Here is a 15,683-nt window from a genome sequence, read left to right on the forward strand (position 1 = left end):
CACCAGCACTTTGTGGGTAAGACTGGCAATCCCTGGTGTAAATCATCATTTACTAACCTCAAATCAACTTGGATTGCTACATAAACTCAGATAGGCTTGCTTAGGCCATTTTTTTAAAGGCAAACAGTCCTCTGAGGCTTTAAAGTGCTGTATTCAGGCACTTCCACTTTAACTACCTTTTTCAAAATAGGAAATTCTTATTATTGCTTGCTGTATTTTTAATTGTTTGCATTTATGGTCATGATATATGATGTTTTTACAAGCACAAACACACTTATTACCAATATAGATGGTTTTAAACTATGTGTGAAGGTGCACAGTACTGTAACGCTACACATCATGCCAATATTGTCGTATTCACAGATTCATTTTTTTCTGAGGTACATATTTAATTTGTTTTTTTTTATATTTTATGTATCAAAAAGTGTTTTGATTATACACACCTCTAATTTCCTTGTCTCTGGAAAAATACAATTCTTGTTACAAAACGAAAGATCACAAAGTAGCATGTACTTCTGCTGCATAGGGTTAGCTTTAACTCTGAACTGCCACATATTTAAGCCTACAACTTCATTTTCAACCCTACACAGTGCACAGAAGTAGTCTTGGGACACTCTCTGAATGCAGCTCATGTCTTGTTTATTTTGTACTCTTGCAAGTAAAAGTCATTCATATCCATCAGAAAAGTCGTAGCAGCCAGCGTTAACAACTAGGTTTACTAATTGAGATTCAAAGTGATAAATTAAAACTTAAGGCAAAGAAAAGTGCTCAAACATTAGCGGGACAAACATTAGCGGGACAAACATTAGCGGGACAAACATTTGCGTCTCTTTCTTTTGTGTGGGTTGGTATTTTGCAGCCTGTGTCTTCTTTTGAGTGATAGATTAGGTGTTCTAGTCATGGAGTGCATGAGTTTGCACAATTGATGCTCAACCAGGCTTTTAAGTTTTTCACTTTTGGATGGCCAGGTTGGCAGGTTTTCCAGCATATGCCATCTCTTTCTATGACCTCAGTACATTTTTCACCTTTGAATTTGTGAACTATCACCAGTTTTTCTCACAGACATTTTATTGCCAAGAGAAAATATTTTCTGACAGATTAATTCAACACAAATATTTTAAGTGTTGGAATGTGGCTTTCCAGGACCAGGATTAGCATTTAATATTCGTTTGAACATGACGTTGACATTTGGGCACTTCGATTGGTGTCCCGACATATATTTTTTTAAGCTTAAAAAAGAGTTAGATTAAAGTTTGGATTGATTGATAAGCGGTAATATTGAAATTATGTAATTTGGAATACGGTAAAGCACAATTTGTTGGTCCTTGGGCCAATTCTGAGGGGGGTGTCAGTGGTTCATAGTGGGCCGGTGATGGCACACAAATACAAAATAATTGACAAATCTGCTGATATTTTATATTCAATGGTACATGTTGTGAGGGTAGGCACCTAAACTTAGTCATGTTAATAATTCACCTAAAATATATTTTTTTTTCATAAAAAAAAAAGCGTTTGTTTTCTTGTGGGCTTCATGCTCTGTAGTGATAAACAGGAGGGCCTTGAAATGGAAAAAGGTTGAGAACCCCGGCTGTAGAGGAAGTGAAGTGCTTATCTTCACTTAGAAAATCAACAAAACGTGTCATTTGACCCGAGGTGCCTCAACTTTTGCACATTCCTGTATAGACTGGGCTTGACTCGGCAGTCCGTGAGTCGATACTTAGGCCGTCCGATTCACTGAGACGGACAGTCGGAAAGAATAGACGCCGTCTGCGGACGCGTCATTGCATATCGGCTGTGAGGTAGCGAATTCGTTCATATCTTGAAAGCTGATAGGTCAGAAAACAGCCCTAGATCCCGCCCACTCGGCTGTGATTGGCTGCCCAGGCGTCATTCATGACAGTCAGGAAGTACTGATGTACGAGGTTATTTTGCTGGACAATTTAATAGACGCCGCGTCCAATAATGTGTTTGATCATCCGGCGCTTTGTTCAATAACGCCAGTAACCTCACAGCCCAGATAGCTAGCTGACTCTCTAATAAGCAGAGGAGGCGGCATCCCCATCCTGAACTTTGTTTCATATTAAACACAGCGGGCTGTCTCTGTTATCTTCACGGTGTTATGCAATGTGATCTGTGAGGTAACTCTGAACTCTGCGCCGAGCTAACAGCCCTTAGCACTGCTAGCACCGCTCAGCTCGGGCAGTAAGGAGCCAGGCGAGCACTTCCTACGGATACAGCCGGTTGAAGCAGATTCACCAGGCTTTACTGCAGAGGACAGCTGCTCATCATCGCACCGAACGGGTCCGTAACGCTTGTTTACGACGATGTCTCTTTCAGCGGCGGCGCGGAGGTTAACGTTGGTCGGTTGGAGTCTTTCGCGGCGGAGCTCCTCCATAGTCAGCAAAACTTCTTCGAGGACTTTACCTTCACTGAGCAGAGACCGCACTCAGAGGAGAGAAATCACCTCCTCCAGTGTCGTGCAGCCTCTCAGGTAAGTCAGGGAAGGGGGCATTTCTCTGGCCCGATGCCCACTCGCCCTGCTAACTTAGCGAGCCAGCAGGTTAGTAGCTTAGCTAACTTAGCCGGCTAAGCTAACCGGTACTTGACTTTGACATGCAAGTTAGTTGTTGAGCGTTAGCTGGTATAGCTATAGTATTTAGCTGTGGCTAAACCGGCTAGAAAATGTGAACCCACTAGACAATAGGTTTGTGTAACTTTAGTGCTCAGTTCAAGGTCAGCTGTATTACAGAAGCTTAGAGCTGGAATATAAACAGAAAACGGACAGGTTGTGTTTTTGAGTTTCTCAGAGTGCAACAGTGAACAGGGCTCTAGCTGCTCTCATTCATTTGGGACTTCGTACTGGGCAGCTGTCTGAGAGAAGAATTTTCTTTTTAAATTAATTATTATAATATATAATAATAATAATATATAATAGTATAATTAATGAATGAATTAACTAAAAAACAAAACAGATGTGTCATTGTTTCTTTATCAGATAGCTGCACAGTGCCAAGTAAAAAGCCTTATCTTCACTAAGAAGAAGCCCTGTCTTCACTAAGAGTGAAGGTAACATAGCTTATCGTGGCTGGAATCTTTTGTCATATTAGGCTGCGTTCAGAGATTGGAGAGGAATTTGTGCCGTACTGAAAAGCAATCACTACAGTGTAAAAGCATGAAATACAACACAAACTTTTCCATAGTGACATACAGAATACATGCCAAAATGAAAAGCAAATCCTCTGTCGCATTGCTTTCATGTCACCTCTTTACTGAAAACAACACATGAGGATGTGCACTTCAAAAATAAAATGCTGAATTTGTGTCAGAATTGAATACAGTCCACCTTGAAATGTGGTGAATGCACGGCTATGCTGCTTTCCACCATGCAGTACTTTAAACAGATTTGCCTCGTTGAAATGCAGTTATAACAGGAAAACAGTGAAATACAATGCACACATAACATCACTTTTCTGTAGGTGACATGCAGAATACATGCCAAGAGGAAAAGCAAAACCTGTGTTACGTTGTTTTCATGTCGCTTGACCTCTGTTTGTACTTCAAACATGTTGAAATGCAGTGCACACACGAGGTTGTGTTAAAACTGTAACATGCGAAAAACATGGCAAAGTGAAAAGATCCATTACATTGATTTAACGTTGTTTTAAGTACTGCACTGTGAAAGGCAATAGCATTACATTTTAAGGTGGATTGAATCTAGCGTTTCATTTAAAATGCAAATCCTGCTGTATAGCTTTTCAGTAAAGCGTTCAAGGGACGTGAAAGCAAGTAATAGAGGGTTTGTTTTTCATTTTGGCACATATTCTGCATGCCACTGTAGAAAAGATATGGCATTGCATTTCTTGTTTGTCCACTGTAGTGACTGGTTTTCAATTTGGCACAAATTCTTCTCCACATGAGTTGCAGCTGATAGTGTGAAGGAATAGATTTCCAAGACTTTCTCATGACCCTAGTCACCCTGGTCATGCCACAGAACTGGTTGACCTCCTCATGTTGTTGTTGGGGGTGGTTTCATGTATTTTTACTTTGATGTTTTCGTAGTTCTTATATACAGCAGAATAGCAACAGACAAACAGGCACATCTAGCAATAGTGCTTCAAGAAGACTAGACATGAAATAATTCCGTAGTATCAGTGGGTGATGTTGAAAAAATATATGATGATACTTCAAGACATTTTCATGACACGCTATATGTTATGATACTTAATTTGTTCAGTGCATGCAGTAGTTCAGTGTTCTTTAAGTATGAGAACCACAACATACTCAGAAAGACACATTGAGACCAATTGTGGCATCCTTACAGAAACAAAATAGTTCACAGGTACACGTCAGTTGAGTTTGAGCAGTTTTTGTTTTACATTTCAAAGAGTAATTTGCATTATGGCTTAAAAGAAAAGGACCCTCGTTTCAGTGATGCATTTCCCAGTAAAATAATTGTTCATTGCAGTTAAAGCTGGTGTTTCTACTAGTGCAGAAAATGAAGTATTTTTAGCTAATACTGTTACTAATGATATCTGTGGTTGTGTGACCTAGAATCGTTAGTCACATTAAAAAAGTTTTTTACCAAATTCCTGTTTCACACCCCTTTACATTTCATTTCTGGCGTTATGTTTAAGGTGTAGTAGAATAGCCTGCGTAAGGCCCCATACCAGCCACATTCCTTGTGGCGTTTTACAGTCCCGTTTCCAAAAAAGTTGCGTCACTGTGCAAAATGTAAATAAAAACATAATGCAGTGATGTGCAAATCACTTAAACCCTATATGTAATAGAAAATAGTACAAAGACAACGTTAATTTTCTTGGTTTTTTAAAAAAATTAATTTGAATTTAATGCCAGCAGCACATTTCTACACATTATTTACATTTGTTTTCCAATTTGTTAAATCAGTTAAAGTTCATTCTCCCATAATGTAACCGCTTTGTGTCTTATTTGGCAGTTGTAATAAGTTACATTGGAATGAAGGCCAGATCAGATCAAACTATATTTGTCTGAATAAATCAGGCAGGTGATTTATTTCAAACCAAAAGGATATTTTCTTTAACAAAAAGGAAATATTGCATATTGGCCTGGCCATCATAGATATAATAATAATAATAATAATAATAATAATAGTAATAAGCAGCTTTATTGTGTAGCAAATAAACATACACTGTACATAAATGTAGCTCAATGCAGCTTTACAGAAGATTAAAAGACAAAAAGAGAGAGAAATCTACACAAACAAGATTACGTGAACATAAAAGCAGGGAATGTGGTAGTGGTGTTGTAGCAAAGTAATGATAATATCAAATAAATAAATAACATAATAAAAATATCAATCACTTATTAAAAAATAAATGCAGTAAAACAAGTAATGAAAGAACGTAAAAACAGCAGACTCATGAGAAACAAAGTTGGTCAAAATATTCAGCTGCTTCTTTAAATTACGTACTGATATAAAAATTGTGGTTAATCTGTTCTGAGAGACTTTGAAGAATAAAAAAACAGGTGGAACTTTGTAATGTGATATAGTAGTGTGTACTTTCGTCCACTAGAGGGCAGCATGCTCTCAATCTTAGCGATGCAGAATTTTGGCACAGTCTGTCACTTTTTCTTGTTTGTGGATTATAACAGGGGTGTCCAGTCTTATCTGTGATGAATCTAATTGTTTGATAACTGAGACTAATTGATCAGGCATGATGCAGCTTGTTTGGAATGAAAACCTGCAGCCACACTGACCCCTTGAACACTGGATTATTTATAAAGTAGTCAAGTTACACATATTGACCAATTGTTTAACATATTTTATTTCTCTTTCACCAGGTCAGAAAACAAGGTGACTGTTAATTTCATCAATCGAGATGGAGAGAAAATTACTGTCAAGGCCTCCCCTGGTGAATCCCTGTTAGATGTCGTCGTTGATCAAGACCTTGACTTCGATGGGTTTGGTGAGTGCATACATTTTCTCCCTTAACTTGTCCATATCATCAAAAAGAGTTTGATGTAGTATGTAAACATTGCCAAAGTTTTAAAACATGCACTCACTACACAGTACACAGTCTGTATATGTAAACTAGCAAAATAGCCCATTTTACATGAAAACCAACACATTTATATAAATTCAGTCTACAGCAGTTTAGTCCCACCCATTCACACTAAAGGAGTGTTTCAGCCTGGACTGCTTTTAAAATGAGACACAATACAGGACAGCCAATCAGAACAGAGGTCATGTACATATGTTAGTGTTACAGGCACAGTATTAATAAAGTTTATTTAATACTAAATTTGGTCAAATAAAAATAAATTAGGACTGTTTTGATGCATATAGCCACATAAACGTTAATAAGTGGACCTCTAAGTAAAAATAGTAAAATATGAAAAAATGTAGAATATGTGCCCATTAATATCTGTCTGAAGTGTCAGTATGAATTAGCCCAATGCTATTAACGCTCCTATATCTATAACTAAATAAGCTGTGTGTAATACATTGAGGGTATTTTACTTCATTCATTCATTTTTATTTAAAGCAATCTTGTGCATAATTTGTAAAAACAGTGAAGTCACATGACCAGTACAGTAAGTCTCCATTTAGAAAAGCACAAATAACTGGTGTAGCGTTTTACAACTTTAAAGTCGGAGAAAGCTTTTACATTTTCTTCTTTAATGACTATTCTGTTCTTTATCAGGTGCATGTGAGGGAACTCTAGCTTGCTCCACCTGTCACATCATCTTTGAGGAAGAGACTTACAAACAGTTAGGACCTATTAGTGATGAGGAGATGGATATGCTGGATCTTGCCTATGGTCTCACAGACACGTAAGTTGCTTTTTCTGCTGATCTGACAGTTATGTTTATCTCAGTGTTCATGGATGGGATTGGGAAAGGGGGAGCTGATTTGAGAGCAGCACAAAATGACAAATTTAACCAACGTTAGTGGCACGATGTGGGTGGGCAATGATGGTATCGCTAGCATGAAAAATTACACACTTTTCTGAGTTTGTCATGGGCGTCATCAGTATCTCTAGAATGCAGAACAACTACATGTATCATAAAACAGATTTAGACCAATTATAGACCTGTTTTATTAGGCACTGTCCCTTTTAAACCAGTATGGGTACCTATATTGAATCCAGTTAATTTTTTTTCCTTTTGATATCCGATACAGCATTTTCTGCTGATATTGGCCTGCTTCTGATACCTGAATTTGAATAAGTATTGTCTCTTCTTACCAATTTTTAGTAAGTTATATATTTTTTTATCCTATTTCTTCTAAAATAGTTAAAAATTTTGCAAGCGTTGAACTTGAAGTCATTGTAAATGATAGTTTTTTTAAATGTGCACTGCTTTTTTTGTCTGTTCTAACTTATTGGTGAACTTGGTGAACTTGGTGAACTGAAATATCCCCAAGATTCACAAGGACCTCCTCCTGTGAATTCAAAGATTAGAACTTTTGTCCGCAAGTTCTTACTTCCTCAAACGTCAGAAAGCACAACCAAAAACAAAGAACTTTTATTTTGACATGTTTTACGAAAGTGGGGCCAGGGGATCGCATCATAAAGAAGACCCCAAGTTTTTATTATAATTACGTGTATTTATTTTTTAAAAATGTAAGTAATCTCAAATTCAAGAATAAAGGTTTCTACGGGTGTCTAAGTAGATGCCTGCAACCAGACCATCAAAGTTTAATAATGGAAACAGGCAATTAAAAGCTTTGATGACACTAACTGTATTTAAGAAGTTTAAAGTGCACATAGATATAAATGTAAATATCTGTGCAGATAGAACAATGCACATTATATCCTTTTTAATAAGATTTTTAAAAATTGTCATTTTGAAAATCTTAATTGTCACTGGTCCCTATTACAGGAAAGGTAAATTAAAACAACCAGTCAGTTCCTGCGCAAATCATTGTAGGGTTTTATAACATTAGTGCTGTTACCTCTGTTATGCTGAAATGATGTGGTATTAGTGCTGTAACATACTAATTCACTTATTTCTTTATTTCTTACCTGATATGTCTGTAAACGGTCAGGCAAAGTATGATATACAGTCTTTGTTACAGGCTGTAATAACAGTGAAACTAAATGGTATTAGAACTGTCAAATACCAGAAGGAAATAAGTAAGTTTGTGTCTCAGTTACTGCATCTCACACCAGGTGAAAACATTAGTCTTTCCAAAAAACAATGTGGATAATTGTGCTGAAATGATTACTGAGTTACTGCATTATAATCACTCATGGCTGTTCTGTTATGTTTACATGTTGGCTGACTTCCAGACAAGTGTAGGTAGCCAGAAACAGATGAGGTAAATATACTGAGATTGTACAGAATCAGGGCTGGAAAATGCAGCATTGCATATTCCTTTTGTGTTACCTGTTAACAAAACACTATTACTCTGTTATAAAGCACAGATCTGGCAAAATGCTCAGAAATCAAGACTCAAACCACACCACATATATCTTTATACAACATGTTAAGCTTTCTTTATCTCATCTTAACTTATTAATTATTTATATCTAGAAAATTAGCATGTTACCATTAACCATAACCATATTATTACTGGCTTCTGACCAATACAATTCTAAGCTAATTCTTTAGTAACAACTTTAAAATCAGCATGTAATTTTTTTTAGGCTGTAAAGTGCTACTGGGATTACTTATTATGTTTCACTCCAGATGTTACCTTTTAATTTAAACCTAACTTTAAGCCTTATTAAAAGAATGCCACTGTGTGAATGACCCCTAGTACTCCCATAACAGCAGAATTCAGGGGAAATAATTAGGTCAGGGTAGTGGGACTAACGTGAAAGGATATTAAATCTAACAGGTCTGTGGCATGGATAAGATTTAGATCATTACATTCTCAGAATTCATTCATTCAAGGGAATTAATGTAGAGAAATGCCAAAAATTAGGAAGAAAGTAAATGGATCTTACAAGACCTTAAGTCTCACCTATCCAGACTTTGAGTTTGTGTCCGCCTGAGCCGATCTGTAATGTCACAAGAAGATTACTAATGAAGCAGATTGTTAATCACCGTCAGTAGAACAGTCGGATTAGAGCCTAATGCCTTATTGGTTGCACTGGGGATTGTGTATGGACAGAGCTGTGCTTGTTGTTGCTGTTCATTTATTGTGTTGACAATGTGTCTATTAGCCTAGTTTCCTCATGAAAGTGTTCATTGATCAGATTTTGGTAATGCGGTCAAATTAAAAGATTTCTGTCCGGTTTTTATTGTGTAATGGTGTAGTTTAATTTTTTTTTGTTCTTTCAGTTCTAGGACGGAGCTTTTAATGGTTAAGGCCGAGCTGATTAGTCAATAGCTTTCACTCTGCAGGTCTGTTTTCATGAAGAATTGGCCTTGAACTTTGTCTCAGATTTAAACCTTGTCTCAGTTGATAAATGAGCCATCTAGTAGTATGTCCTTCTTTGCTTAGTGAACATGGAGGATATTTCTTTATTTGTTATTCAGAAGTTTCATCTTTTTCCCCCTAAAATTGTAACATAAACTACCATACATTTCATCTGCAAATGCCTGTAGGCAGAACTGTGATTGTTAATTGTTAAGATGTGTAAAGTGTTAAATATGAATAAATTATAGCTGGTCTCTGCCAAGCTGCACTTTCAAACTTAATTATTCTCTCAACAAGGACTTGAACTCATTGTACTTGTGTTTTTCCAATTTCTTAAACACCACATAATCACTTGATTTCAGTGTATGTGCGATCTACTTTTTACTGCAGCTTTTTCACTTTTCACTCAGATTGTCTCAACCCACTTATGCACCGGTTGAATGAAACCGGGTCACATGAAAGCAACAGATATTTCAGTAATTGACTGAACTGTTAATTACATGTTTGATAAGGGCTTGCATGAATAATTTAAGTATTCAGAATATTTGTTTGTTACATTCGTATTTGTTTCTACAATAATGTTCATCAGCAAAGGCCTTTAGAGAGAGCTGCTATTGTTAATATATGGTAAATGTTAATAAAAGAGTAGTAAATAAAATAGTATCTGGTTTATTTGCATCATAAATCCATGCCAGGCAACTGTGTCACAACAAACTACACTCTCTTTCCATGAAGCCTCTAAAACTAAAGGAACACACATGCCTGAGAAATCATGTGTGGCAGGCCTAAATTATCAGGTGATAAGACAAATGGTCAAAATTAAGAGAATCATCTCAAATATGTACAATATTGTGCAAAAGTCAGAAACCACCCATTTGTTTTTTTAATTCAAGTCAAAATGGCCATTTAATATGAACAAACAGAAAATGTGTATGTTCAGAAAAAAGCCTCAACAACTAAATGTAATACCTTTATTGTGGCTTCCACTCTTTTTGGGAGTCTTGCTTTCCGTTTTTTTGTTTTTTTTTAATCTGCAGGGATTTTTCCATACCTTCTAAATTCAGTATGAGAGTTTGGTTGCATTTAAGTGGTATTTTAATATTTCATATTGAATTAGAGAAGATTGCAAAATGTAAGGATATTCACTGGTACTTTGAAACCTCACTGTAAGTAACGCCCTAAAACAGTCTCTTGTTTCTAGGGAATTTCTCCAAGCTAAATAGCTTATTCGTTATACAAAGTACAGGCTGATTGAACTCTTAGAATGTGTTTATAAAATTCAAGGTAATTTACCTTGTTAAGCCAGTTACCTTAAAACAGTGGTCACCAGCCCTGCTCTTGTAGATCTGCCTTCCTCTTGAGTCTTATTCCTACCACAATCTGACATGCCTTTCAGAAGTCCCTGATTGGTTGAATCAGATGCTATAGTGTTAGGTAAACGGTGGCAGCAAGTTAGATTCAAGCTGGAACTAAACTTTGCTGCAAAGTAGATCTCCAGTAGGAAGATTGGTGACCACTGCTTTAGCACTGCATTTAATGCACGTAGCATTTGGTGACGTCTGTCTGATGCATGATGTTAGTAAAAGGCCTGCTAATTGCAGCCATACCGAACCCAACACCGCTGCAAGCTTTTAGAGACTGGCATTGCAATAAATGATTGCACAGAACGGTTGCAAATTGACAGCCAAAGACACGCGTAAGGTCTGAAACAAGGGCTTTAATAATGCACCACGTTAAGACTTGAGTCTGAGTCACTGTTCAAGATTCTGTGTCTAGAATGTCATCAGCATATGAAGAATGAACCTCAAGGAACGTTCATAGATGTGTCTGAATGGCATTTGATCATAGTGTGTTTAGTTTTAAAATCTGGCAGTCATTTATTTAAACATTAAAGAGGAATTCAATCGATTTTTCAAAATTTGCCCATAATTCAGTCTTTAAGATGTAAACAAAGTCATACAGAGTGTGAAGTGAAATGCTCTGTTCTATAGAAACTTGCTGAGTGGTGGTGATGGGAACCAGATGCCAGAAGTGTTTAAAACCTCCCTCCTAGAAGATTATTATGTGAAGTGGTTATGATGACGTTGCCTGATGTCTAAGACATTGTTTGTCAATAGTTTTGAGATACGTTTTGGACCTAAAATGTGTTTCTTAAAAAAATCACGAGGGTACATGCAGGGAGTTGTAAACTAAAATAGAATCCAAAGAAAACATTTTTCAGATTTTTCTTTATTTTGCAATCATTAACATTACATATTAACACTCAGAAAACACATGTAAGGTTGGATAGTAAATAAAATGACTCTTTTTGCGTTGTAGATGTCACCGTCTCTGGTTTGTATCTTCACTACTGTTGAAGTTTCTCTGAATGACTTGGTTTACATCTCAATGACTGAATTATGCAGCAGTGTAGATTTATTTAAAATAATTTAGAATGAAGTCCATGGAATTCACCTTTAACTTCTCATGTTTTTTGAAAATAATAATTTGGCTAAGTGGAATTTTTTTTTAAAACAACACATTTATCATGAAAGTTGTCATCATTGCACTCCTACAGGAAAGCATGGGGCAAGATGCTTTGCATTAGAACATGTTATACATATTGTCTTTCTTATTATAAGTTCCATTTAAATTCAGTATTGTCACACTAGATAGAATTTCCCCTGAATTAAACTGAATTAAAGTGTATTTCTTCTCTTTTTGTCTTCTGTCCATAGGTCCCGACTGGGTTGCCAGATTTGTCTCACAAAATCCCTTGATGGTGTCACGGTGCGTCTGCCTGAGAGTGTGGCGGATATCAGACAGTCAGATGGCTCTGCCTAGTTCCACTTTCATCTGCCTACAACTACTACGTCCATGTAATTAGCATATACCAATGTAAATTGAGGGATTCAAAGAGAACGCAAATAATGGATGTGCAATGGTATTAATCCATTGCCTTATGGCTACAGTGTCTGGGATGTAGTGTAAGGGCCCACACGAAGATCTCCATGCAGCTTATAATCTGTTTACCAGACAGTAGTGAGAGATCGTAAAAAGTACATCTTAACGATCCACTGGATTTTAATTATGTTCATTATGTTAACATGCAGTAAAGTTTTGGCGATATGAGATATTGATGCAACAGCAACAATAATGTTGATTATGAAATTGCCATAGAGTGCTTAATAGAAGTCCCCGACACATCATCCACTAAAAAGGCAACAAGAAAACAAGATCTTTACAATCCCGAAATGTGAGACGTTTATTATTCATAGGTTTTAATAATGAGAAGTTACTTTTAAGATACAACATACAAGGGATATTCTGAGCACATTAATCAACCATATTATGGTGTATTAGACTGTGTAAGTAGTATACTAATAATGCAGAACAGCCTTTATATAATCTTCTATTGAGCATCACTTGCAGCTGTTTATTAACTAAATATAAAATAAATGACTTTGTCTTTATAATTACACCAGTGTTGTCATATTTGAATTTACCTCCACTGAACCACAGTATTCTACTGAATGCTATATTATGGCTGTAATTGTTGCTCTCACAACAACTTAATTTGATTACAATTCTTGAGTAAATGATTTAGAGCACCATCAAACAGGATTTCCAAAAACTTGGAAATTTATTGACTAGATTCTGGTGCTCCTGATACACCAATTCTTTCAAACTCTTTCTTTTAATTAACTGAATGTACGATTTAATTGATTCCTTTTCGTGTCGTTGCTTGGTAGCATTCTCTGTGAACACGGCTACGCGAGAAAGTAAATCAAAGCCAATGTACAAAAATTCATTTAGAGTTTATGCTGCCAAAGTTAACCAAATCCATCTTAACAGCCTCTCTTTTCTGTTCTGTTAAAGTTGGCTGACTAATAGCTAATTGTCATTGGCTGATATGTTCTTGGAAAACATAGGGATATTGGCATCTGCCCAGAGTTTTGATATTGGTGCACCCCTACTGTTCACTACTAAAAATTTAGTAGAACTTGTCATCAAATGATGATTGGCTGAGGAATGGATTGTGTGGTTTTGTCTCAGTTAGAGGTTGTATCATTGACTTTAGTTATTAGGGATGTTGGCTGTTGTGCATCATTAAGATGGCCATTATGAGCAACAGGTGCCGTGTTTGTCATGGAGCCCTTTAGTGGGACTGTATAAACCATATAAAACCAACTTAAGCCCTGTAGTGGGACTGATTAAACCATATAAAACCAACTTTATCTCTATGGTGGGACTGTTTAAACCATATAAAACCAACTTTAGCTCTATAGTGGGACTGTATAAGCCATATAAAACCAACTTTATCTCTATAGTGGGACTGTATAAGCCATATAAAACCAACTTAAGCCATACTGTGGGACTGTTTAAACCATTAAGAACCAGTGTCTCTTTGTGAGTTTATTTGCTTTTGCCTGAATTTGAATTCCAAGCCTACGTCACTCCTTTTGCTTTGACAAGTTTTATATGAATGACTTCTGGTCTCGGGTCAGAAGATGAAAGGCTATGAAGAGTGATTCAATGGGTAGTGGGGGAAGCCCTAGCTAGTATGATCATCCTCTATTCCCCACTGTCCCTATAGGTCACTCACCCAATGCCGACATTCACATAAAAGAGGAGGTGGCTCTGTGTGAGGAGGAAATGTCAGCTTTGAAGGCCATCTCAAATTTGAATAGGAAAACACAGGCAGGTGAATTCCACGTGGACAGGAGTGAAGGGGACACTTTTGAACAGATGGGGGCTGGCGATGGACTGGAAAAAGGGTTTACTGAGAGAAATGACATCTTTTTTTGCCCTCTTTTAGGGGATAAAAATTAAATTAGTAAATTAGTCAGTAACAGGCTGTGTTATTAATATGGGAGATTTTTTCTAAATTACTTTTCATCTTATTTTTCAGTACCTGACTTTTGCAAGCATTCCATATAATAACTTTCTGTGAGGAAGCTTTTAGAGGCACTGAACTCTTCAGACATCTGGTTCCTATCACCACCACTAGAGCAGAGCATTTCACATCAAACCACTCTAAATGACTCTGTTTACATTTTAACCTTTAACTATGCAAATATTTTCAAATGCAGAAAAATCAAAGAAAGTAAAGCAAGTATTGGTTCTACTTTGTTTTTGCTCGATGAACAGACTTCATTTTACAGCCAGGTCATGTCAGTTTTCTCTATTAGTAAAATATTAGAGCTTAACCTAATAATCGTGTCAACAGGTTGCTATTATTGAAAGCAAATAGCAGTTGTTGATTCAGCCAACCCTGTTCAACTCACTGTACAAGCAAACTGTTTAAACTTTACAAAAATACCTGTGCTGCATAACTACAAATATTTTGACAAAGGATGGCGGTGGATGTTTGTACTCATCTGTCCGGTTCAAAGGTTCAGCTGCGGGTGACTTAGATAGGATGGAATTTGGCGGAGTGTCAAGTAGATGAGAGGGTTTGTTGTGGAAGAATAATTCTGTTCATTTTTCACAAATTCACAGACGTGTTACCAGTTTGTGATGTAAACTGTAATCTGGAAGTTCTGGAAAAACACCTGTTTTTTTATACTATTTCTTGGATTTAACGTTGAAGGACAGCTCTTTACCAAAAGAGACTGATTTTTCATTTTGAATGTAGTGATAAAAACATACTTTCATATACAGTTTTTAAAAGTTTGTGCACCCCTGGTCAAAATAAGTGTAAAAATAAGTGAAAACATCCTCTACAGAGAACATACTTCTGCACATTTTAATGCAAAATAACTGTTTACTTGCTGAGTTTAACACATTGGGGGAAAAAACACATAAAATATTCACATTTTAATTTTTCTAAAATGTGAAACTCATTAAATAAATACAAATTGTGCATTAAAAACGCCATATTTAAGCGTGTTCTCCATAAAGGAGTGTTTAACTTATTTTCACTTAGAAAATCAACAAAACATAATTTGAGCAGGTGCAGCCAAACTTTTGCATATGACTCTATATTGGTTCACATATGTGATGTGAGAAACTAATATTTTGTTAACTTCATTTCTAGCCTATTAATCATAATGTGGCATTCATATTGCTTGTATATGTAAAGTTCACTCCCAACAAAAAGGAAAAAAAAAGCCTTTCATATATTTATTATTTAAATTACACAAAAGCCTCCAACACTATGTATAACATCAAATCCGTCAGTATCAGTATTTAATTTGTGCACACTTTTATTTTTGTGCACTCTGCTGCCACTTTAACACTTCTATCCTTCCAAACTTAAAAACAACCAGTTCCAGCTGTGTCATCTTAACAAAAGCTGTTCCCAAAGCACTCACTGACATTATAACTGCGATCCAAAAGCTCGCCTGTGGTC

The 15,683-nt window shown here is 36.4% G+C and overlaps 1 protein-coding gene across 1 annotated transcript; it reads left to right on the plus strand.

The window, feature by feature from the left end:
- Positions 1 to 1,907: 1,907 nt before the first annotated feature.
- LOC118798427 (adrenodoxin-like) lies at positions 1,908 to 12,809 on the plus strand. Its single transcript, XM_036557863.1, has 4 exons — positions 1,908 to 2,491; positions 5,821 to 5,945; positions 6,684 to 6,813; positions 12,067 to 12,809. Exons 1-4 carry the CDS (start codon positions 2,325 to 2,327, stop codon positions 12,170 to 12,172), a joined length of 528 nt encoding a protein of 175 aa, XP_036413756.1. The 5' UTR covers positions 1,908 to 2,324; the 3' UTR covers positions 12,173 to 12,809.
- Positions 12,810 to 15,683: the final 2,874 nt, after the last annotated feature.

Source organism: Colossoma macropomum, unplaced genomic scaffold (assembly GCF_904425465.1).
Source record: "Colossoma macropomum unplaced genomic scaffold, Colossoma_macropomum, whole genome shotgun sequence".
Lineage (NCBI taxonomy): Eukaryota > Metazoa > Chordata > Actinopteri > Characiformes > Serrasalmidae > Colossoma > Colossoma macropomum.

Coding starts and splice junctions, on each gene's coding strand:
- LOC118798427 (XM_036557863.1), top strand. CDS start 2,325: ATGTCTCTTTCAGCGGCGGCGCGGAGGTTAACGTTGGTCGGTTGGAGT. Junction 2,492..5,820: donor AGTGTCGTGCAGCCTCTCAG/GTAAGTCAGGGA, acceptor CTCTTTCACCAG/GTCAGAAAACAAGGTGACTG. Junction 5,946..6,683: donor CCTTGACTTCGATGGGTTTG/GTGAGTGCATAC, acceptor GTTCTTTATCAG/GTGCATGTGAGGGAACTCTA.